Consider the following 25,787-nt stretch of genomic DNA (forward strand, 5'->3'; position numbering starts at 1 on the left):
CCTCTGATGTCTTCCAAAAGTAAAAACACGTCAATTTTATGATGCAAACATAAAGTGGACATATTTTATATGTGAATCAAAAAAAAATGTATTTGGAATATCCATTTTCCTTACAAGCAGAGAGCTTCAAAGTTCGAAAAATGTTAAATTTTCTAATTTTTCATCAAACTTTGGGATTCTTCACCAAGAAAGGATGCAAGTATCGACAAAATTTTACCACTATGTTAAAGTAGAATATGCCACGAAAAAACATTCTCGGAATCAGAATGATAACTAAAAGATTTCTAGAGTTATTAATGTTTAAAGTGACAGTGGTCAGATGTGCAAAAAATGGCCGGGTCCTAAGGTGTTAAAATGGCTGGGTCCTTAAGGGGTTAAACAAGGCCTCTGCAAAATGAAAGAAACGTTCTGATTGGTTGCTATGGGCAACTCAGCAACTTTTTTTCTGGACAGGTTTTGATAAATCCCCCACATAGTCTTTAAAGGGGTACTGCATCCTAGACATCTTATCCCTTATCCAAAGGGGGCTTCTGTGTTCGTGACGTCACCATAGCCATCACACCCCCTCCATTCATGACTGTGGGAGGGGCTGTGACGGCTGTGGAGCTGAAGTGGATAGGGGATAAGATGTCTAGGGGAGGAGAACCCCTTTAAAGGAAATGCAGGCATTATGTTATACAGCAAAGGGGTGGAGCAGATATATAGTAGGAAACCTTTCAGGATCACTTGTCAGTTATTCATAAACGTCTCTGCACAGTCTGAATTAAAGGGGTCTTACCACAAATATACATAGGTCTCAACTGATGCATTATGTGAAATTAGGCATATTTTCAATGTACAAGCATTTCGGAAAATGTATTGTTTGAGAGATGTATATGCACCTACTAATTCCTCATGTGAGAGAGAAGAGGTGGATTTATTAAAATATGTGTAAGGGAAGAGTTGTGCAGTTGCCCATAGCAACAAGATTGCCTCTTTTGTTTTTAAAAATGAAAATGAAAGAAGCAATCTGATTAGTTTCTATGGGCATCTGCACCACTCTACCTCTACACAGGTTTTGGTAAATCCCCCCTATGTACTTAGTAATCCTCCATGTGCCTTCTTTGTTTTGCCCTGTTGCCCCTGGTAACAATTGTCAGGCATTCTCTACTGTGTATGCAAGCAAGGGGGATTGTGGGAAAGTGTGTTCTATTGCCTGGCAACAGCCGGGTCACCGTTCAGAAAAGCAACTGGTAATGGGACTTGAATGGGACTGATTTCCAGTATGCTGCAATACTAGGCACAACCACTACCAATAATATGGAGCTATGCCAGACAAAAGAGCTCCTTGGTACAACTCTGTATTGTTCTGTAATAATCATAAATGATAATGCTAAATTATTACTTTTAGTTTAGAGTGTTTTTCAGTACTTGAAGGGAATATCAAACATTTTCAGTAATTCAAAGTTATGGTCTCATCTATTAGCCAGAACAATTAGTTGCTACAAAGAGAGTCTATACATTACACAGACAGACATTTATTTTAATAGGTACAGTTGTAATACTTAATTTCTCCTGTGGTGGCACTATATATGGAGAGCCACTGCCAGGTTGATTGCAGTGGGTTTCAACAGGACATGCTGTGGTCAGCTTATCAGCAGGGGATTCTTCTAACAAATAGAAATTGTTCAAAGTAAACAACCTCTTCAATAAGGATAAGTTTGTTTATTTTTCTATTTTAAGCTAATATAAGCGAGGGAAAAAATTTACGGAGGATCCAGTCAAGAACCCAGCGGCACCTCGATTGGTATGCAAGAGATGGTCTGAGAACCCTGTGTATAGCTAAAAAGGTAAGACATTCTGGAGACCTTTCACCTGTAACTGCTGGCCTTGTTCCTAGTTACTCAGAGTATTTCTGCTTTCTGATAAGTGTCATTACATGATACAGATTACAACCAGGAAATAGATGAAATAAACATTGAGCTGGGAAAAGCCAACCTGATCGTTCTGACTATTATAAATATGTGTTTCATTTGTTAAACTACAATAAAACCTCAATGTTTTTAGACCAGGAGATAAAGACAATGTTCTATGGTTTAAGGCCAAGGGCAATTCTTGTTAAATAAATTTATTGATGTTTATGGTTTATAAATTCTACAGCCCACAGGAAAAGCACAACAGGTGTACTACCGTAGGTCTGTTGGACATTAAAGGGGTACTCCCGTGGAAAACTTTTTTTTTTTTTTTTTTAAATCAACTGGTGCCAGAAAGTTAAACGGATTTGTAAATTACTTCTATAAAAAAAATCTTAATCCTTCCAGTACTTTTTAGGGGATATATACTACAGAGGAAATGCTTTACTTTTTAGATTTCTCTGATGTCATGACCACAGTGCTCTCTGCTGACCTCCGCTGTCCATTTTAGGAACTGTCCAGAGCAGCATATGTTTGCTATGGGGATTTTCTCCTGCCCTGGACAGTTCCTAAAATGGACAGCAGAGGTCAGCAGAGAGCACTGTGGTCATGACATCAGAGAAATCTAAAAAGTTAAGCATTTCCTTTGTAGTATATAGCCCCTAAAAAGTACTGGAAGGGTTAAGATTTTTTTATAGAAGTAATTTGCAAATCTGTTTAACTTTCTGCCGCCAGTTGATTTAAAAAAAAAAAGTTTTCCACTGGAGTACCCGTTTAATATACTTTAGATAGTGGAGCAGGAAAAAGTAGACCTTGTTGGATTTCATTGGTTTATTTTGACAGCTCTTTGCTGAATATTAATGAGCCACCATTTGTAAAACTGAGCATGACTGCATGGTCGGGACTCATAAAGGGTGTCATACACCATCTTCAACCCTCTTTGGTCACAAGGTCATTTGTGAAACCGTTTACTCTTTGCCTATGTCTATGCTCCTTTAAAGTCTTTACCACCCAGTTGTTAGATGGGAATCTGTTTAGGGTGTTCTCTGCTTTTCTTTATATTTGTTAAAGGGTACCTCTCATCAAAAAAACATTTGATATATTATAGATTAATGTATGCAGAATAACTTCACAATTGCATGTTATTAAAAAATATGCTTCTTTCTATTTAATTTTCCACTTTGAAGAAATGACCACTAGGGGTCTCCCTACCAGTCCTGGCAGCAAGCATTTCAGACTCATGCTGGAGTCCTAAACACTACGAGCTGCCAGTCTGCTTTGTTCACAAAGGAGAACACTCAGAGCTGCCAGCCTGCTTTGTTCACAGCCTGTTTGGCTGTGAACAAAGCAGGCTGGCAGCTCTGAGTGTTTAGGACTCCAGCATGAGTCAGAAATGCTTGCTGACAGGACTGATCGGGAAAAATACAATAGAAAGAAGCATATTTTTCATTAACATGCTATTGGAAAGTTATTCAACATTCATTAATCTAAAATATATCAAAAGTTTATTTGATAAGAGGTACCCTTTAAATACATTCTGGCTGTTTTACTGGTCTAAAATAAAACCATGCTTTTTAGATTAGCGTTTTTGTGTTACCTATACAGAGATTGTGTAGAGACAGCTATCAAAATGTGTGCAGATTATATGGACCATTATTAAAATGGTCATTAAAAATGAATCTTCCTTATTTTTTCATCTGGCCTTAGGTCTTGAGCGAGGAAGACTTTGAACGTTGGTCAAATTTTCGTGAAGAAGCCGAAGCAGCAATTGACAACAGAGAGGAACTGCTTATGGAAACTGCAGAGCATCTGGAAACTAATCTCACTCTTCTTGGTAAATTACTTGAACTGTGGAATAAGAATGGATATATTCCATACGACATGATTGACAACCTTACTGCCGTTTCCTAAAGGGGTTTTGCATATTTCCCACCAAGCTATTTACTCTAAAGGGGGACAAATACTGCTGACAATAGTTGTCTCTTCCCTTTCCCACAATCCAATACTCCTGGCCAGGATAGAAGTGCGAAGGTAGCAATTTGAAGCATGGCAACTTGGTCCAAAATTTTTTAGAGCAAAAATATAAACTTCTCCTATAATTGTTATTCTACTTTATGGTCCAAAAGCTAAGGGAACTTTGTCCCAGATTCATAAAGAGACGTTATAGATCTTATCCAGTGCATACAGAATTGTTCGCATAGCAGATTGATGACACTCCTTGCACAATCTCATTTTTTTTCTTGTTTCCTGCAGATGCCTCAAACAAAAGAGTAGTCACTCCCAATATAACCATTTACATATAATCTGCCTGGAAGCAAACACAGTGCTCCCGGCGTCCTCTGACATAAGTGCACCTCCCTCTGGAATGAAAAGTTTGAGACATATAATAGACATATATATATATATATATATATATATATATATATATATATATATATATATAATATTGAGACATATAATAGAAGCACAACCTTAGCAAAACCTGACAAATATTTTGGACTTTATCTTGACTATAAAAGTTCTTTCAAAGTATTACTTTGAAATACCATTAGCAATTTACGGGAATACAATAAAGCTCCCACAACCAGTTTCCTATCTAAAGAAGTTTATTTTTATTTTATTTTTTTATTATAATTAAATTCTTGGTGACTACTCCTCTTCCTGCAAAGCCATGTCTGCTATCAGCAACCATTAGGTGAATCTACTAATCCGTTTACTTAAAGGTTCTGACATCAGATTCTACTATACATAATGCGAGGCAACATGTTATACAGTACAGTATATGGAAAGATCTTCTTCCTTACCATGCCTGGAAGACATTCCTGCCAACAGCTATGGGAAGGATATGCAGTTTGAAAGGTGTCCCCCAACAGACGAAGCAAAGCAATGATGCGAGCTTTTCCCATGCTGTCATTCACTCTGAGGGGGCATGATTTTACAGCCCAAACTGCCAGGTGTAACAGAGGACGGTTTCTCACCAAGGGGACTACTTACGGGCCAGTGGGGTACACCCTTCTAACTGCTTATCATCAGCGTTGCTGCCAGCAGGAACATCTCCCGGGTATGGTAAGGAAGAAGATTTTACCACATATATCGCCTTTACATGGGTGGGGTAATGCAAATTTCCGGGAATGTTTCCACGTTGTGCTGTGCCTATATGATCACTAAATTTATGCTCACTAAACTGCACACGTTATATAAAAAAAAAAAGTCAATATTTTTTCCCAATAGTAAATCTTTTTCATTGTTCTAATTATGAAAGAAAAACAAATAGGGGCGCTTCTTGGTGCAGAATTGTAGGTCTCTAAACATTAAGGTCAAAAGACAGATGCTAACCTCAGTGAGCTGCGCTAGGAATTAGAGGAAATATATCAACCACGGGGGGCAAGGAATCCAATGATGCACAAAAATTTACAATCTGGACTAGTAGTACTTAGAGACTGGGGTTCAATCTAACTCCATGCCTGGTTTACCAATACTTATGAATGAAAACCATAAACATAATATTTCATTCATCATTTTGTAATTTTTTTGGTCCATATTAAGGTGCAACAGGTATAGAAGACCGTCTTCAGGAGGGAGTTCCAGACACCATTGCTGCCTTGAGAGAAGCTGGCATAAACATTTGGGTGCTGACTGGTGACAAACAAGAGACTGCCGTTAATATTGCCTACTCTTGCCAACTTATGGATCAGAGTGACATGGTTTTTACAATCAATACTGAGAGTAAGGTATGTTGAAATATGGTAACATGGTGCCAAGTTTATTGACAGCTGAATTACAGCAAAATGGCACAAATACCACTAGACTACAACTATTAGGAAGTCCCTGATATGCCATCCCCACTTCAAGCAGTCTACTCTTAACTTTCTACCTTAAAGGGAAAACATTTTTTTTAAATCAACTGGTTCCAGAAAGTTAAACAGATACTTTTGTTCACATAAGTATCTGTTTAACGTACATCAATTGTTCAGGTAGGAGATAAATATGAGATAGATAGATATATGGATAGATAGATATGAGATGGATGGATAGATAGATAGATAGATAGATAGATGTGAAATAGATAGAAAGATATTAGATGGATGGATAGATGATAGATAGATATAAGATAGATACAGTAGATAGATAGATAGATAGATGATAGATAGGACATGGATATCTTTTTACCAACCAGGGTGCCTCCAGATGTTGCAAAACTAAAAAACTACAACTCCTGGGCCTTTGGCTGTTGAGGTATGCTAGGAGTTGTAGTTTTGCAACAGCTGGAGGCACCCTGTGGGATGGATAGATCGATAGATAGATAGATAGGGTTTTCCAACCAGGGTGACTCCAGCTGTTGCAAAACTACAACTCCCAGCATGCCTGGACTGTAGTTTTGCAACAGCTGGAGGCACCATGGTAGGAAAACACTGATCTATGCCCAGTCAATCTATCTATCTCAGTGTTTACCAACCAGTGTGCCTCCAGCTGTGGCAAAACTACAACTCCCAGCATGCCCGGACAGTCTTTAGCTGTTCGGAAGTTGTAGTTTTGCAACAGCTGGAGGCTCCCTGGTTGGGAAACACTGCCTTAATGGATTAATGATAAATAAACAAGCGGTGTGTCCACATGTTGTGGCCCCAGTGGGGTCACTTTTCCTCCTCCGGGGTCCACAGGTCACCTACAGGTCACATTATAAGAACAATTTTTTGAAAAATCGCAGTAAAACTGCACTATTTTTGCCGCAATTTTTCCAAAAATTGTTCTTGTAATGTAACCTGTGGACACCGGAGCAGGGAAAGTGACCCCACTGGGCTGCTACCCCTCAGCCCCAGGTATACTGCTAGTGAGAAGAGAGGCAGGACAGGGGACATAACTTACCCTCACAGCCGCTGTGCTCCTGGGAGGCCTGTCAGCTCTCGGCCTCCGTCCTCTTCCTGTGCTGGGGCGGAGCCATGAATCAGATACCTTCATCCCTTAAAAAAAAAAATAGCGCTTGTCTGAGTGGGGATCGGGACAACTGTCCTGGATCCTCACCAGCTGCACCTCTCTCTCAAGGGGGCCCTTGGCCAGTGCCTGAGGGCCCATGTGTAGTGGCGGGCCCCTGTGCAGCTGAACATGCTGCACATGTGATTTGTCCGCCCCTGATTACGTAGGTATTATATGGCCTTATAATGTAAGTACTGTATTTGTTGCAGTTTTTTCTTTTACTGAAAAAAACATATTTAGGTAGTGTAAGGCACCATTATTTGGTTAGTTTTATGGCTGTACAACCCATCATTTGTACCCTTTCCAAATATTGGGGCTACATATTAGGACAAATATGTTTTACCATGTCACCATGTCAGAACAATTGTAATTCAGTCCACTGAGTGACAGTACCAGTTTTCGTAGACTCTATTTTTCAGTATTAAGAGATCACATATAGGTGTATATAAAGTACAGATTCTACATACTATGGACACATATATAAAACAGTGTTTTTATGTAGGGGCTTTAGTAAGAGTATATTTGTCATAGATCTAGTTAACAGCAGACAGGTTCAGCACCTTAAGTCTTAATAATAAAGGTTAAACTTTAAGATATAGGAGATTACTACAGTATGTTTTTATAGTGTATGACTATTATATTCTGGGATATAGTAAATGCAATATGTCTGGTCTTTTAAAGACCAATAAACTTGTTTAAAATATTTTCATGCAAATTGTAAAATACAGTAAGCCAATGCGATACCTGTTTGTGCATATGTTGTATGTGACAGTGATAAGTGTAGCATTAGACGTCATGTTTTGTTAGGTCCGAAACAACAAGTATAATTTTACATGTTTAAAGTGGTTCTCCGGTGCTTAAACAACTTATCCCCTATCCAAAGGATAGGGGATAAGATGCCTGATCGCGGGAGTCCCGCCACTGGGGGGATCATGCACGCAGCACCCCGTTTGTAATCAGTCCCCGGAGCGTGTTCGCTCCGGGACTGATTACCGGCGACTACAGGGCGGGCGGCGTGTGACGTCACGCCTGCATCCCCGTGCGACGTCATGCTCCGCCCCTCAATGCAAGCCTATGGGAGGGGGCGTGATAGCGGTGGGACTCCCGCAATCAGGCATCTTACCCCCTATCCTTTGGATAGGGGATAAGATGTTTAAGCACCGGAGAACCCCTTTAAGATTCTTATGGCATTTGTTTTGTTAGCAAGTATCTCACTCTCACTTATTAGAGCTCCCTCAGCTCTTATTCATTTTAATGGAAAGCAATCGTGTATGTGCAGCCACTTCTCTTTGGAGAGTCAAAACGAACAATTTCCCATTCCTGGAAGCCATTTGGGAAACTCATGTAGCGCTATTCATTTTACTGTATTTTACTGTGCTCCCAATACTGTTTGTCACTTAGGGATTGCATAGATTTATGTTTATACTTGGACATTACACCATTGAAATCGATAGATTGCACATAAACCAACTTATCACTGCGCAATGCAACTTTAGCTCGGTAGTGAAAGGGTTTTTTCCAAGATGTAAAGTTATCCCTTATCACCAGGAACCCTGAGCTTGGCAAGGTGTAAAAGCACCATAGAGTATGAATGGACCACTGGCCCCCATGTATGCTGCAGCTCTATTCCTTTGGAGAACAATTGTCTTCTATTCCCAGGATTGGTGGGGAAACCCCTATAAAATCAATAAGTAGCATTACACTAAAATCTCAGTGTAGCCCAGGCCTTACATAGAGCCTTCTGTTACTTTAAGGCAACTATAAGTAACACATTATTCTTCCTCCTACTTCTATGATAGCCTGTCGTAAAAAAGGCAAATAGGCCAAAGTCCAAACCTCGACGGTTACACATTCTTAAGAACATAAGTGACACTTGCAGATCTTTGTTTGAAAAGTGTCGCTTACGCACAGCTGGGTGATGTGGCAGTGTTCTTCAGTTGACAGCTTAAATACATAGTGATAACTACGAGACACACAAAGTACTTGACGATCTTGGGCGTGTCTCAGGCATGCCTCAACTTTTTGATAAATATATTTATCAAAGATCTTTTAAGCTAATGTAAACCATTGTTCACTTTTGTCGCAGTGATGGCACAGGTAAAGCAATTGTGCCCCCACCATCCTGTTCTGTTGCCCACAGTATTACACAACTGACATGCTCTAGCAGCTGAAAAAATGGGGCAGAGTAATTTAAGATGGGCATTTTACACATTAGCCTTCAGCTGATCTGTGGTGGAGTAATCTGCTCCTAAATTAACACTTTTTTGGTTGCCTGTCCGCCACACACTGAACTCTACACCAGCTAGGATCAGGCCTTAGAGTTCAGCTACAAAATAAATGGCATAATTGAAAAGAGCATGAGCTGCCACGCTTTCTTTACACCAAGTCCCATCCACTTGCTTAAAAATTACTAGGGTGGTGTTGAAAGGCAAAAAGTAGCTGATTTCTGCTTACAACAGGGGTTTGCACAAAAAGTTGTCTTTTTTACACATAAAAACAGGCATCCACCTTAAAAAAAAAAAAAAAAAGTTCCTGAAATTTGTATATTAAAAAAAAAAAATTCAGTAGTCCCTCAAGTTACATTATCATTTGGATCGAGGATGACCATTGTAAGCTGAAAATATTGTATTGACCATACTGGTAATTGGTTCTAAAGCCCCCCATAATGCCAACCAAAAACAGGAAAAAGTAAGGATTAATAAATATTAAGTGCTTACACTTAACAGTCATAAAGAGCTGCTGGAAGCTTTAAATCACTTTCTATGTGAAAAACAGGAGCTTCTTTAGGGTCCTGTACACAACACACAATGCCCCAGAAATATAACATAGAGCTGCCATTATCTGGTTTCCAAAAGGTAAGGTATAAGACAGTATAGGACATATATTACCGCACCGTACTGTAGAAAGGCACAACTAGACAGTCAATCAGAGCATAAACTTTATTAATACAGGTGTTTTACCAGTAAAATGCCCTCTATTTCAGCCACTGACATATTTTGCAGCTCTCGTTTGTAGCATTGTATGTTGAATAGGGTTTCAAGTTACAAAAGTTTAAAAAAAATGTGTGTTTAGAAAATATTGTAACCTTAGCTATTGTCACTTGAGGGATCACTGTGAAATAAGTGATTTCATTATATCTACTCATACATGTAGTGCTTGTGCTGAAAGTATTGCCACCCTGTGTAAGAAAAACATTGCAAGAGCTATAGACAGTTATGGGCCTAATGACACAGTTGTGTTGCCCATGCACATAAAGAATTGAAAATGTAGGTGTTATTTCTAGACTTTTGACAAAATGGTATCCATTCCTGCTAGCCTTTATGTAGATTTTCCATTTGCGTTTTTGCCCCACAACCGCTATGTGCATGAGCAGCCAGACAATTGTGACTGTGCATGATTCCTCATATAACAAACATTATTGGCACCTGACAAAGCCTTATGAATAGGATTGTGGTCTGTTGTTTTTCTGTCATGGTGTCTGTCCTTTTCTGCAGCATGTCGATGAGATCGGTTAAGATGTCAAAATCCGAAATTCGCCTAGCAAAATCAAAGTAGAAAACCCATCACTCTACTGAAATATGTACATAGCCTGTAACAGCTATACATTACCACTGTGCAGACACCAACAAAATGGCACTGCACAGTGATATTGAAAATGCTTCCCCCACACAAAAGGAAGGGGGTGTGGGGTCACCAGCAGGGAGAGGGGAGAGACCAAATGTGCAGCAGCCAAGTTGAAGGTTGTTTGCCTTTCAAAAAAATAAAAATAGATAAATGTTCAATGTTTATTTCATAGGTGACTCATTCCCTTTAAGTGAGTTTTGAGTACAGATGTAGAAAAACAAATGTAACATTTTTACTTTTGTGGTCTGTAATAATTCATTGCAGTCCTAAGAACTTCAAACTTAGACTAAACAGTCAAAGAACTGAGATATATATATATATATATATATATATATATATATATATATATATATATATATATATATAATATTGCTCTTAAACAAAGGCATTTCCATGTTCTAACATCTCTTAGCTTGTTCTTTGGTATGAGGCATAAAAGCAGTTTTTGCAAAGCTTGACCTGAGTCTGGTCATAATGTCAACCTTATAAAGGTCATTCATAAGTTAAGCATTTTTTAGAATTTCACATAATATGTCCTTTATTTTTGGTGTCATAGGAAACCTGTGAGTCTATCTTGGACTGCACTCTTGAAGAGGTCAAAAAGTTTTCCCCTGAGAAAAAGAAGAGCTGTTTCTTTAGAAAACAAAAAACAGAAGCTGGTTGTGAGACATCGGTGCCTCGTCCTGAGGTTGGACTGGTGATTGATGGGACCACATTAGGTGTGGTTTTCCAAGGTGGTTTGGAGACCAAATTTTTGGAACTGACCAAGTATTGTCGTTCTGTCTTATGCTGTCGTGCTACACCTTTACAGAAGAGTATGGTGGTCAAACTGGTGCGTGACAAGTTGAGCGTCATGACACTTTCTATAGGTAACTATTAAATGTTTTGTTGTAAACTCAAGGACTGCATTTGTTTATACACTGCTCCAAAAAAATTAAGGGAACACTTAAACAAATCAATGAAACTCCAAGTCAATCACACTTCTGTGAAATCACACTGTCCACTCAGGAAGTAACACTGACAATCAATTTCACATGCTGTTGTGCAAATGGAACAGAGAACAGGTGGAAATTATAGGCAATTAGCAAGACACCCCCAATAAAGGAGTGGTTCTGCAGGTGGTGACCACAGACCACTTCTCAATTCCAATTCTTCCTGGCTGATGTTTTGGTGACTTTTGAATGCTGATGGTGCTTTCTCTCTAGTGGTTGCATGAGACAGAGTCTACAACCCACACAAGTGGCTCAGGTAGTGCAGCTCATCCAGGATGGCACATCAATACGAGCTGTGGCAAGAAGGTTTGCTGTGTCTGTCAGCATAGTATTCAGAGCATGGAGGCACTACCAGGAGACCGGCAGCAGGACCGCTACCTCCACCTTTGTGCAAGGAGGAGCACTGCCAGAGCCCTGCAAAATGACCTCCAGCAGGCCTCAGATGTGCATGTGGCAACTCAAACAGACTCCATGAGGGTGGTATGAGGGCCTGATGTCCACATGTCGGGTGGCATTTCTTTGGGGGGCCGCACAGACCTCCATGTGCTTGCCAGCTGTAGCCTGACTGCCATTAGGTACAGAGAAGAGATCCTCAGACCCCTTCTGAGACCATATGCTGGTTTGATTGGCCCTGGGTTCCTCATAATTAGTGTTGCTCGCGAATATTCGCAATTCGAATATTATTCGCGAATATCGCATATTCGCGAATTCGCGAATTTCGCGAATATAGCGCTATATATTCGTAATTACGAATATTCGTTTTTTTTTTTTTTTTTTTTTTTTTTTTTCTTCACAGTACACATCACAGTGATCATCCCTCTCTGCTTCCAGCTTGTGTGGTGTAAAGAAGGCTGTAATACTACTGTGTGAGACTGGCGTGCGAAAATTCGCATATGCGAAAATTCGCATATGCTAATTTCGCATATGCGAATTTCCACATATGTTAATTTTCGCATGCGCGTATTTTCGCATACGCGAAAATAAAACGAGGATATAACGAATATGTGAATATTCGCGAATATATGACGAATATTCGTCCATATATTCGCGAATATTCGCGAATTCGAATATGGCCTATGCCGCTCAACACTACTCATAATGCAAGACAATGCTAGACCTCATGTGGCTGGAGTGTGTCAGCAGTTCCTGCAAGAGAAAGGCATTTATGCTATGGACTGGCCCACCCGTTCCCCAGACCTGAATCCTATTGAGCTCATCTGGGACATCATGTCTCGCTCCATCCACCAACGCCACGTTACACCACAGACTGTCCAGGTGTTGGCGGACGCTTTAGTCCAGGTCTGGGAGGACATCCCTCAGCAGTAGCAGTTCACTACTTAGTCTAACCCCTTCCTTGCTGTGCTGCTGTTATTTATTTCATTTCTGCTGTACGATAATTACTTACTAGAGATTGCTTATTTACTCATAAAAATGTTTTTGGAGACCTCTAACTTGAAAAATCTTCATAATCCCTCTTAGGTGATGGCGCCAATGATGTTAGTATGATTCAGTGTGCAGACGTTGGGATTGGGATTTCCGGCCAAGAAGGCATGCAGGTAAATCGTCATAAAATTGTCCTGATGTACAAATGCCGTTTTTTAACCTCCATGAACTTTGATCTGTATTACTTTCTGCTTTTTAACTGCATTGGGGGTTTTATTACAAAAAGGAATAGGTCAGAACAAATGCATTAAGTGAATTTAAACATATTTCCAATGTACAAATATTTCTGAAAATGCACAGTTTGGGAGATGTGCCTTTTTTGTTTTGCCCTGCTGCCCTATGATTACGACGTTTTAGGGCATACACTAAGATGGTCAGTCATGCTCACTTCAACTACATATTGGTCATTAGTCTCTACTTTGTATGTTAGCAAGGGGGTTGTGGAAAAGTGTGTGCTCTATTGGCTAGCAACAACAGGGTCACAAAACCAGGAAGTAATGAGATCCATTAGGTTTTTTACTTTATAGAAAAAAAATGGCATATCTGTACACCTTTACATATACAGTATGTATGTGGTACGCATCTGATTTATATAACTTTGCTACCAACTTTGACTAGTGGGAAGACCCCTTTAATGGGGGCAATTATGGGAACAGTACTTCATATTTATGTAATACACATATTATTACAATATAGAAGAATGTGTAACTTTGTGATAAGTTGGTCACAAGATAGATTTACCCACAGAGGCTGAAATTACCAACATTTAAGAGCACAAAGCACCTTCTGCCCTCTTGAAGAATAACTTTATGTAACCCTTTCATCTTCATTGTAGAGTCACTGTCAGCGGCTTTCTCTATTTTTCCTATTGAAAAACTTGTATTTTCGTTTTCTTCTAGGCGGTTATGTCCAGTGATTTTGCCATATCACGTTTCAAGCATTTAAAGAAACTACTGCTCGTCCACGGTCACTGGTGCTATACTCGACTGGCCAAAATGGTCATCTACTTCTTCTATAAAAATGTGGTATGTCTTCCTATAAGATGTAGATGTCACTACTAGTATACCAGTTCCCATGGCCTGAAGAACAATTTCATAAATATAATGGAGTCTGGTAGAGGAGCGATTTTCCTGTCACAATGAGCAGGACAATACATATGACATTGAGCTATACCTAGAGACTACTTTTAGTATCATGGCTCATGTAGATTAGTTGTGAGTTGAATGTGGTTGCAGAGGCTGTGGTAAATAAAAAAATAAAAAATAAATATATATATATATATATATATATATATATATATATATATATTATTTATTTTTTTACTGTAATTGTTTGCTAATTAATTTATGAGATCACATCTATTACTATTTATCCAATACATGGTAAAAAAAAACAAAAAAAAAAAACAAAACACCTGAAGCAAGTGCATACCATTTGTGAAATTTGGGCAGCAGCAGTTGAGCTTAGTATTTAAGGGAATACTGCAATCTTAAAGGGAATGTGTCATAAGAAAATGACCTATGGATTAAATAAAGTTTTAACATATTTTTTTATGAATTCATGATTTTTTTTTCCATTTTATGATCTATATTATAAAACAATTCTAAAACATAGTTTTTTGGCCTAATAATAAGCTAAGACTACCAGTTCTGTACCGATCATTTTCCAGCAGTCTTCTCTTTATCATCACCGACAAGTTTACAGTAAAATGTGGCACCATTACAGTGGTCCCTCAACTTACCTCAGGTTACAATATTTTCAGCATCCAAATGTCTTTCCTGGACCATTGTAATTTGAAACCATACTCATCCGATGTCAGAAGATATACCACCATTCACAATAGCTGATGTGCAGAAATCTGCCTCCCTCTCCCTGCACAATAGCCTCTGCACAGGTCACAGAGAATGCCTAGAACATTCAGTACCTGGCTCTAGTCAGTTAAAAAAAAAAAAAGTCCTACTGTCTAGTAAATTGAACATAAAGAAATGAGCTAATACATTTCATTGTTCTTATATACATATGATGGATGTGCTATAATGAGTTATTAGAAAGCGTCCATATGTAATGTTAGCATAAGTGCCCTCTGACGTTTGTGTCTACCTTATTGGCTGCTTAGATCATTGGTTAATATGAACAACATATCTACTTTTTTTGAGTTTTTTACATCAATTTTTGAATGCGGTAACAATGGAGAATGCCTTTTTGTTTTGTTTTCTGTCAAGCTTAGAAACAAAACTTCGGCTGTGTTTTGTCATCTATGTGTTGTTGTAGTCCAGGAGTAATAAGTACAAAGACACCTGTATGAAATCCTTCTCCGGTGATGTGCAGCTGTTTCCAGCTGAAGGTTTTTTTTTCCTTCTTCAGCATCTTTATGAGTAATCTATGTATAGTCAGTAATTGATTATGACATCCATCAAATTAAATTAGTGCTAACAATTTGCATATACAATACATAATTTATTATGGTTATAGACAGTGCTAATGTAACAAAATGTGTGAAGATATAACATGAAATTATATTAGCTTTTAGTTGTCCTAACAACCATTTTTTGTAAAATTCCTTTCCTGATGCAGATCACATTAAGCACTTTTTTTTTTAAGTTTAATAATGCAAATGAAGTTATTACTGAAAATAAAGCTAATCTGAATAAATGAATTTCACACAGACAGAATACCGACATCTTTAGATTCAAAGCAAAAAGAAAAAGAAAGTGCAACTAAAAATAAAGATGCATTTTCTTTATTTCATATTTAATGAGGGATAAAGACTTAAAGCCAAGAAAAATCTTTAAACAGTTTTTCCTCCTTCCGGTATTATTACTGCTCAATAGAAGACAAACTCATTAATCTTACAAAGCTTGCCACCAACATAAAGGCTCCGCTATCTTACCCATTAACTTGTGAACATGTTCATCATGTTTGTAAATGAATAGGATTCTTCCACAGGGATAATGGCTCTGCAGAAGTGAGATCAATTCTTCTCAGTTTGTACCGAGTCATGTTTATGAATATTGCTCTAGTACAAGTCCAGTCAATACAGGAATCACCATTATAAATGCTTTTCATTCATATAATTTGGCCAGATCAAAATGCCAAATAGGGGAATGCTGTTTCCTTTTAGTGTTGAGTGGCATAGGCCATATTCGAATTCGCTATATTTCGCGAATATATGGACGAATATTCGTCATATATTCGCTAAATTCGCATATTGGTAATATTCGCGTTTTATTTGCGCATATGCGAAAATTCGCGTATGCGAAAATGAGCATATGCGAAGATTAGCATAAATCAAAATTTACATAAGCGAAAATTCGCACGCCAGTCTCACACAGTAGTATTAGAGCCTTCTTTACACTACACAAGCTGGAAGCCGAGAGGGGTGATCACTGTGATGTGTACTGTGAAAAAAAAAAAATACGAATATTCGTAATTACGAATATATAGTGCTATATTCGCGAATATGGGATATTCGCGAATATTCGCGAGCAACACTATTTCCTTTGAGCATTTAGATGGTATAGAGCAGAGGTTCACAAATTTATATGACCTACTGCCCCCTTTTTTCAGAAAAAAAAACTAGGCACCCTCCCAGAGACTACTACTGCACTCTTGAATCATTCCAGTGCTTTCAGGAGCAATATTGGCCACTTTGGGAATCACTCATAGAGGGAGATCCCTTGCTTTGGACCAGAGATGTACAAAGGACTTAACACCAATGGGTACCATGTAATACTCCATTTTTCTTGCCACGGCTTTCTTTTGTGATAACAGCCAGTTGAGAACAGAGATTTCAGATTCCAAACCCATGGTGAGGTGTTGATTTCCAGCAGGTCGATAAAGTGGCCATACACATACAGTATGATAAAAATAGGTTGATGGTTGAACAAGAGTTGAACGTGCGATCATCTGATGACCTATCATTTCACCAACACAGCCATACACATTTAAGTCCATATTGGCAATTAAATTTGTTTCAACCGGCCATACATGAGCCATTTCTTTGTTAAATATTACTTGACGAATGATACTTTGGAGAAAAGCATCTATCTTACCAATTTTTCTCTTTATGGGGTTTTTTAGAGGAGGCTGTTTAAGAAAAAAACTTTCCTGACTATACTAAAGTACAAGTTGAGGAAAGTAATGGTTTAATCTACCAGTTTCATGTATAGAGTTATAGGAGAGGAGTATATTTATAGTTCTGTGTTAGAGACTGAGGAACTCATTGATCGAAATTCCTATTTATTTTGGGCTTAGGAGTTGCGGGGACATTCTCACCTAATAACTGACAGTCTTACCTATATAAATATACATACAAGTGTCTGCCTACTTGACTCCTTAGTCTAAAAAAAAAGGAAAGATTTAAAGTGTTACTAATATAATTTAAAAAAATTTGATATATCACATAGAAAAAGTTTTTAACTGATCAGGGTCTGGGTGCCCACCAATCGCTTAAACAATTGAGGAAACTAATAATATTGAATAATGTTGTTCACATTTTTTTTTTTGTTCAGGCCTATGTCAACCTCCTCTTCTGGTTCCAGTTCTTCTGTGGCTTCTCGGGTACAACAATGATTGACTATTGGCAGCTGATCTTCTTTAATCTCTTCTTCACATCGGTGCCTCCACTTGTGTTTGGAATTATGGACAAGGATGTATCGGCAGAAACCCTTATGAATTTGCCAGAGCTTTACAAAAGTGGACAGCAGTGTGAGGTATACTATGACAGCTTAATAAACCTGGTCTTTTAATTCACATCCCAAGCTTTCCCAATGATGATATTTTTTCTTCGATTCTGATTATACTTGGCAAACAGCGTCCCTGAAGAAGCATATTAATTTTACATAGCGAGGCAAATTGCTTTTGTTCTCTATCTGAACAACCCTGTTAATATTTAATTAAATAGATTTATATACTTTTCACTAAGTTATCAAGTAGCAATACACAGGCCTTAAGTGGTTTGAAAAAACATTTTTGATGACTTCAATGAACTTCAATGCATTGAAGTGTAATGATGCTACTACTCCTGTATAGAATTTTTTAAGGACAGATATGTTTAGTCTTTGTGCTCTCGGATGTCCGTACATGCAGTCTTTGACCTTTAATTATGTCCATGAATGCTTCAAGTTCACATTCTGAACATCTGTCCTTAATAGTCCTTGATGGTTTAGACATATTGTAGCTAAACAGAGTGCAAAGGCAGCAGTCATACAGTGACCAATATCTTCCTCTGCCACATAACAATAAACCTGCATTATAAATATCATATAGTTGGTGGGGCCCTGGTACAGGGTTTGCATGGAGCCCAAATGCTTCAGGTTGCACTTCCACTAGATAGACAGAAATGTATATCTTCAGTAACAATTGTCGGTAATGTTGACCATTTGTTTATTTATTATAGTCATACAAGATGTCAACATTTTGGATAGCCATCCTGGATGCCTTCTACCAAAGTCTTGTGTGCTTCTTTGTTCCTTATCTGGTAAGCACTTTATTTTGTCTGCAATATTGAATGTTGGTTATTACATATTTTAAGGCAACCTGGGAGTTTTATCCTGCTTGAACTACAGGCAGCATGAAATAGAAACAGGCTCCCTTCTTACAACAAGCTATGATTTACTCTGGGTGTTCAGAGAAATCATTGTTTTAAAAACAAGGTCTCATGTGAGAAACCGCACTTGGCACTGCATTATGATGTGTCTATTCCCCGCGTGATGAACGATCCACCTAGACCTCAGCCTGACCCTTAGACTCTTCTGGTGCTCAATTCAAGGTTGTCTTCACGTTGGGTGTGTTTCTGCAGCTCAGTTCCATTGAAATGAATGGAGCAAAGTTGTAGTACCACACACACAAAACCAAGGGACAGATATGGAGCTGTTTTTGAAAGAAAGTAGCTCTGTTTTTCTATTCCTGGATAACCCCTTTTATAGTTTTAAATATGTAAGTATAGCTATGCATATTTAACCAGGCGGTAGGAACATGTCTGAAACATGAATGGAAGCAACCAGAGCTGGAAATGTAGCTACACGTGTTCCCAAAGGTATAGCTGCACTTGTGTTCACATACATATAGCAATTTATGGGTGTTCCTACTGTAGTTGTATAGCTTAGCTACTTCTAGGTGTTGCTAGGGGCATAACGTATTATGGGTGTTGCTAGAGGTATAGTTACTAATGAGTGTTACCAAATCTATAAGTACATATTTATATATAATGCTGCCACAATTGAACCCATGCTTTATTATTTAATATTGAAGGGAAAACTGTTTATTTATGTACCAATGATTTAATAATAATTTTTACTTTTTGTTTCCTTTCTAGACATACTATAAAGCTGGGGTTGATCTTTTATCATTTGGCACTCCCATGAACACTTGTGCCCTCCTTACTATATTGCTCCATCTTGCCATTGAGATAAAAAATTGGGTAAGCTTAGATGTAGCAGTTGTTTTTGTCTGTTGTCAGTATTCACTTTCTCTCTCAGATTTTTCTTGAGGAATAATAGATGGACTCGTAAAGTAAACCCGAGAACCCTGCCAGTTTAATTGACTCAAAGCCAATATAGATTCCTACAGATCTGCTGACAATATGCAATACTCTCAGTTCTCTATCATGTGGAGATTTCTCATTAATAGGTTCTCACTTATATTATCTGGTGCAATAAAGATATGCCCTTTTTGTACCCTCTTTCTAGGCATTTCCCTAATCATGTTATGCCCAAATGTTTCCATGGACATACATGTTTGTATATTAAATAACATTTGTAGATTACAACCAATGATGGTGCGGGCACAGTTTCAATGTCAGCCTCTAAATGTAAATATATGTCCATAGCTGGAATACCCAGGAAAAATAGACATTAAGTTACTCCCATTGTAACCCTATGCAAAAACTGATACTGTGTTATGCCTAGTGTGTTATGCACCACCCCCAGAGGCCCTGTGCTAGGCATACCATAGTGTATTAGTCCGGTATTACGAGAATTAATAAAAACATCATGCGTAAGCAGTGATAGTTCATGCTACTAAGGAAACCTGTTTCCATCTGACTTCACTAAAACTGAAAATGTAGACCAAGAATATTGGGGGAGATTTATGAAAACCTGTGCAAAGGAAAAGTTGCCCAGTTGCCCATAGCAACCAATCAGATTTCTTATTTCATTTTGCAAAGGCCTTGTTAAAAATGAAAGAAGCAAGCTGATTGGTTGCTATGGGCAACTGAGAAACTTTTCCTCTGCACAGGTTTTCATAAATCTCCCCCATTGTTCTTTAATACTTTAACACCTATATTTTCCGTAAATGCCAATCATTGTTTCTTCTTGTTAATTGCAGACAATAGTACATTGGATCACAATGATTGGAAGCATTGTTGCCTATTTTTCTGTTTCGTTGGCATACAGTGCCATATGTACTTCTTGTGAAGTGCCATCCCCATACTGGATAATGGAACGACAGATGTCAGACCCTGCTTTCTATATGGTCTGTATTTTTACACCTGTTCTGGCTCTTCTGCCACGGTAAGCATATTTCCTTTTATATAGTTTATTTGTGTTGATCAGTAATGGTCCAAGTATGTGGATAACATGTGAGTTGTGTAAGGCTCCATTTACATAAACTTTTGTGGTATGGTGATACACAGCAAAAAAAAAAAATATTCCAGTGTGCCTATTGACTTTAAAACAGACCTGTCAGCAAAAGAAAACAGAGGTGTAGATAAAATATGACTAGATTCATTATGATTCAAGCTTCCTTTTTTTATACTTAAGTTCTTTCTACTGAAGAGATTTAAGCCTTTTTGTTAATATGTAAATGAGGCTCAAGTGTCCAGAGCATTCCCCGGAATGACCCCTGTGATGTATTCACCACCCCTGTGACCATTTGCGTATGTCTAACTCCCCTTTGATTGACAGTGGGAACGGAGGTGCTGAATAAGAGAACCTGTACTTGCTAACCCTGATCTCTTGCTGTGCTGGGGAACATATGTCTGAAATCATGATAGTGAGCCCAATGTTTTAATATGCTAACATGCACCCCTGTGTTCCTGTTGACAGGTCCATTTAAGTGTGGGTTCTCATCTAGCCAATAAGCTGCAGATTTGTTGTGGATTTTTGCAATCCAAGTCAAATCCGGAACAAATCTTTCACAAAACTATTTTTTTAACAGTTTTTTTATATGACAGTAACACTTTAATTTGAGTTTTGTAGTTCGCTTTATCATATGATGAACTTAGATGTTTGTATCTTATTAAACAGGTATTTCATCAAAGCTCTAAGAGGAACTGTTGGTGTAGCTCCTACCACGGAAGCTCACAAACTGGATAAACTAAGTAAAGAAGAAAGAGAGTTCAGAATACAAGAATGGAGGGACAGGCGCAAGCAAGAAATGGCTTTCAACGCCATTAATGGTTTACCTGCCACTCCAGAGAGAGTTCTTCACAACGTATGTTCACCTAGCCACGGGGACAGCAGTTTCAATTCTCCCAGGGATTTGGATAATTCAATAACACCTCATCCACAACCTGTAGCACCATCTAGAGGAGTTGCAGATCTCTTAAGAGAAAATACAGATGACTTGACCAGATCCAACCACCGCAGGTCTATTAGTACGGTCACCGTTTAAAGACAAATGTTATTGGGAGGTTGAAGGTTATCTCTCGATGTATATATTGTTCATCTGCTTCATAACCCATATTGGGAAATTAGAGGTCAAGTTTGCCTACATCTCCTCAACTGTGAAGTTGTTTTACACACTGGAAACCAATTTGATAAATTTAAGTGACTGGTGCAATACAGACTTTTTATGTGAAGTAAAAAGAACTCTAGGTGTCTATGAACTTTTATGCATGTACTGTACAGATATACAAGAGTCCCCAACTTGATGAGCTGCTGGCAGACATTATAATTCCACTGTTTCCTGTCCAATTTAGTGTTCTTTTTATACAATGTCGAGCATTGTCTCTATCATGGACAATAATCTGTATCACAAGTTTACAACTTATAATTTTCTTCCAATTATCTATTTTTTTGTATTAGTTGTTAATAAGCCATTCTTTCCATCGCCCAGAGTGAAATGATGGTTACTGCTAAAAAACGGGGGGATTTGTAGTATGTGTATGGTGATCACGCAAAAAACAAGGACTTGAATTGTGTTTTCTTAGTCATGTATGAGTCTTTGGTTAGATTTGTCTTACTTATTTTAACAATTTATTTCACATTCCAGAATCATTGGTTCATGTATAAGAGAATTAGTCATGGGATATGTCACCTATTGATTGTCAGCCATCTTCTTGTCAGCAGTGTTGTCCTAGGGAAAAAAGTTCAAAGGGATTTTTGCACAAACAGGCGGATTGGTGAGGAGTGTCTGATGATCAGAGGGGGTTCGACCACTGGAACCCCTCCACTGGTTGAATGCAGTAGTAATTGAACATGGCCTCTGCTGCCCCATTCACCTCTACAAGTCTATCAGCCAACACAAGTGACCAATGTAGGAGAGCCCAGTCCTTAACTAGGGACAAAAAAGTGTGGGAATTAAGTTAGTATTGCACTGCATGTCTAAGCTGTAATGTCAGACACAGGCCATGGAAAAGGGGCACTGCTGATAGAAGAAAAATTCCAATTTTATACAATCCTTTTTGAACATATAAGCACCATCATAAGAAGGTGCAGATCTCTTAAGAGCAAAGACGTCTATTATACAATGCATGCCAAAGATTGGTTGCATAACCCATGACTTTCTCTCATCCCTAACTACTTCATACTATGCATTTGCCCACTTTTAGTTCTGACTTGATACACGTCCTAATGTATAGGGGACCTGTCCTGTGTGTACAATTTTGTACCTTACCTCATTCTTGTGTGCCAAATGTATGTGACAAGGGAAGAATATGTTGCTTCTCCTGCATGTCACAAATGCTGATTTCCATTTTAAAGAAATTTTAAGAAAATGGTGCTGTATCTGTGCTGCCATGAAAAAAGGACATATATATAATTTAGTGTCCTATCACTAGCATTTTAAAACATTACACATGTAGCTAGTTCTTCAATTCATTTATTCTTAGGTTGTTTGGTTTTTTCCCTTTTTTTTTTTTAAATGCAATAGAAATCAATACTTGAATTCCCGCATTTAATACACTTAAAAGAAATACAATTACTGATATTTTTTTTTCTAAAAATTGATCTCTACTATGATGAAGTATAGGCGAGGTCCTGTAGGGTGAGCTTTCTTCCCCAGATAATTCAAATAATGTATCAGAAATAATTTTTATATTGTAATTGCACTAAGCTAAGGACAGACACGTGTGTTCTTATAATTAACTTATTTTTATGTATTTTTGAGTTTTTCATCTACCATCTCTAACTCCATATATTGTATTTTTCTGTACGTTGAACCTACGGTGTGATACACATAGATATTGCTCATCAACCACAGCAGATGCATTACTTTTGAATTAGTCTCTGTTCACATTGACATGTTTTCTATTCCTTTGGGGGTTATGGTTTATTTGATGCAGTCTGCATCAGTATTCTTCCCATCAAAAACTTGACAGACGCCACTATACGTCAGGTTTGTTGGGATCCATTTAAATGGGATTTTCCATTGCTCATAAAAAAGCCTTGATGCTATTGTTAACTAATCCATAGCAATTGAAAATCAAGGGGGAAAAAATGAATGAATTTTTATTATCCTAGTCACCCATGATCCTAGAAAGCCATAGCAGCACCCGGCATTGTTTACATTCTATAGGATCATCATGTATAGTAACAATTACAGTGTTATTGCCCATAGCAACTGGTATAAGACGAGCGGTTTATATATCAGCACTGGTTAAAACATCCAGGCAACAAATGGCTGGACAACACTCCTGCTATGGCTGTACTAGTCCAGACTGGTTGCTAGGGAAATAGGCAGTTTATCCCTAGCAACCAGTCTGCCCAACATGACCCATCTGTTCTGGTACACTTTTAGTTCTGCTCAGGTTTTGCGCTGGACGATAAAGCTTTGCGCAGAGTTGTACACTACTGTTAGAATCTTTTTTTCTTATAAGGTATAACCTCTGCTCCTGATATAGTTTCATCCAGTCTATTTACAAATAACTTCTGACAAACAGCTTTTATCTGGTTTCAGCTTTGAGGTTGGTAAAATTGCTGCTTATAATGGTGCACTACGTCATTTGCCTATGGAAGGATGGTTGTTTTTTATCCGTCACATATATACTGGTGTTTCATATGGTATCACGTATGTAGCATCCAGGTGTATTTATACACTGTATCATTTAAACAGGTGTATGTATACAAAGATGCATATGTGACATATAAATACAGTGTATATTGTTGTATGTCAGACGTGTCATGGGTGTAATTATATATACATGCTGTATATTGTATCAAATGATATATGTACAGTATGTATCATGTCTATATAGTGGTATGTATCCAGTGTGTGTGTGTGTGTGTAATGTCATGTGTATATAGGTGTATGTTTGATATATATTATGAGATGATAGTTGTATGCAGTGCCTTATATGTATAGGGTTGTATGTATGCAGTGTACAAGTAGTTGGCATATATGTATGCAGTGTTGGTGTGTGTTTTCAATGTGTTGATGTATATGTGTGTGTTTATATTGATGTATGTATACAGTGTGGCATATATGATGTCAGCGTAGAATGGTGTATGTACTTGATGTACCACATGAGAAGCCGTATCATGCACTGTAGGAGAGCTCTGCTGTGCAGTTCATGGTTAGTCACAGTGCTGCACGATTTACAAGAAGTGAGAGATTATTGTAGGAAGGGTTAATGCTGCGGAGTAAGTCAAGCGTCATTCACTTAAGCCAGTGAGGAATATTTCAGCGCAGGTTAAATGCTCTCAAGCAGATCAACAAATCTGTTTACCTTTTGCCCGACATCCCGGCATCTGTCTCAGAATATTAATCTTAAAATTCCTTATGGTCCTGTCACCTTCATCACTGTCTGTATGTACATAATACCTTACACCCATCCATACATTCCTCATGATGTATTGTCATCAGGACTGGACTACAATGTGACTTTTTGTGACGTTGCGAAATTGAGTTTAACTATTGAGTGACAGCTGCTGTCCCCAAAACTGCATACAACTCACTGTGAAGCTTTGAACTGCAGCTGTAGCTCAATAGTTTCAATCAATCTTTTATTGCTATGAAAAAGTCACAGTAAAACCTAGGATTTATTCTGCAAAAGGAAGTTAGGATGACATTTGGGTTGTTGCTAAACTACAACTCCCAGCATGTCCTGATAGAGCGTAATGAGAGTTGTTACTTTGAAACATAGGTGGAGAGCTGCCGGTTGTTGACTACATCTGTAGCGTTTATTTTCTGACTGTACCGGATAATGTAAAATTATATAAGGAATTAGCCAGTTATACAATAGTGTGACCCTTAAAGGGGGTATCCCCTGGAAACCTTTTTCTTTTTGTTTTTTTTTTAAATCATTTGATGCCAGAAAGTTAAACAGATTTGTAAATTAGCGTATAGATGAGTAGTTCGGCACTGCTAACTTCTGTACCTATAGGCGAGTGGACACTAAGTCGCTGTAGCGGAGTGAGCATACGGTGGTGCTCGGACTCACGTAGAATATACCATCAGTGCATGAGAAAACAAAGAAAAGTCGGCACTCACCAGATTTCCAATTCAGCAGGTTTTATTGCACATTACTCACAGCCGTAGTACAATTTTCGTGGAGACGACGGATGGTACAAGGGGGGTACCACAGAGAGGCACTAGCCTCTCTGTGGTACCCCCCTTGTACCATCCGCCGTCTCCCCGAGAATTGTACTACGGCTGTGAGTAATGTGCAATAAAACCTGCTGAATTGGAAATCCGGTGAGTGCCG

The 25,787-nt window shown here is 38.3% G+C and overlaps 1 protein-coding gene across 3 annotated transcripts in view; it reads left to right on the forward strand.

Moving 5' to 3' along the window:
- ATP10B (ATPase phospholipid transporting 10B (putative)) overlaps positions 1-25,517 on the forward strand; it is a 479,113-nt gene extending 453,596 nt beyond the window's left edge. For all 3 annotated transcript variants that reach the window (XM_056516674.1, XM_056516673.1, XM_056516675.1), the window contains 11 exons: positions 1,723-1,829; positions 3,600-3,726; positions 5,439-5,623; positions 11,044-11,356; positions 12,959-13,035; positions 13,822-13,947; positions 17,434-17,634; positions 18,321-18,401; positions 19,239-19,343; positions 20,249-20,433; positions 21,169-25,517. In XM_056516674.1, the coding sequence (XP_056372649.1) occupies positions 1,723-1,829; positions 3,600-3,726; positions 5,439-5,623; positions 11,044-11,356; positions 12,959-13,035; positions 13,822-13,947; positions 17,434-17,634; positions 18,321-18,401; positions 19,239-19,343; positions 20,249-20,433; positions 21,169-21,535 (1,874 nt within the window). In that variant the 3' untranslated portion in view covers positions 21,536-25,517. The remainder of the gene's footprint in view (positions 1-1,722; positions 1,830-3,599; positions 3,727-5,438; positions 5,624-11,043; positions 11,357-12,958; positions 13,036-13,821; positions 13,948-17,433; positions 17,635-18,320; positions 18,402-19,238; positions 19,344-20,248; positions 20,434-21,168) is intronic.
- Positions 25,518-25,787: the final 270 nt, after the last annotated feature.

The sequence above is a fragment of the Hyla sarda genome, chromosome 4, assembly GCF_029499605.1.
Source record: "Hyla sarda isolate aHylSar1 chromosome 4, aHylSar1.hap1, whole genome shotgun sequence".
Lineage (NCBI taxonomy): Eukaryota > Metazoa > Chordata > Amphibia > Anura > Hylidae > Hyla > Hyla sarda.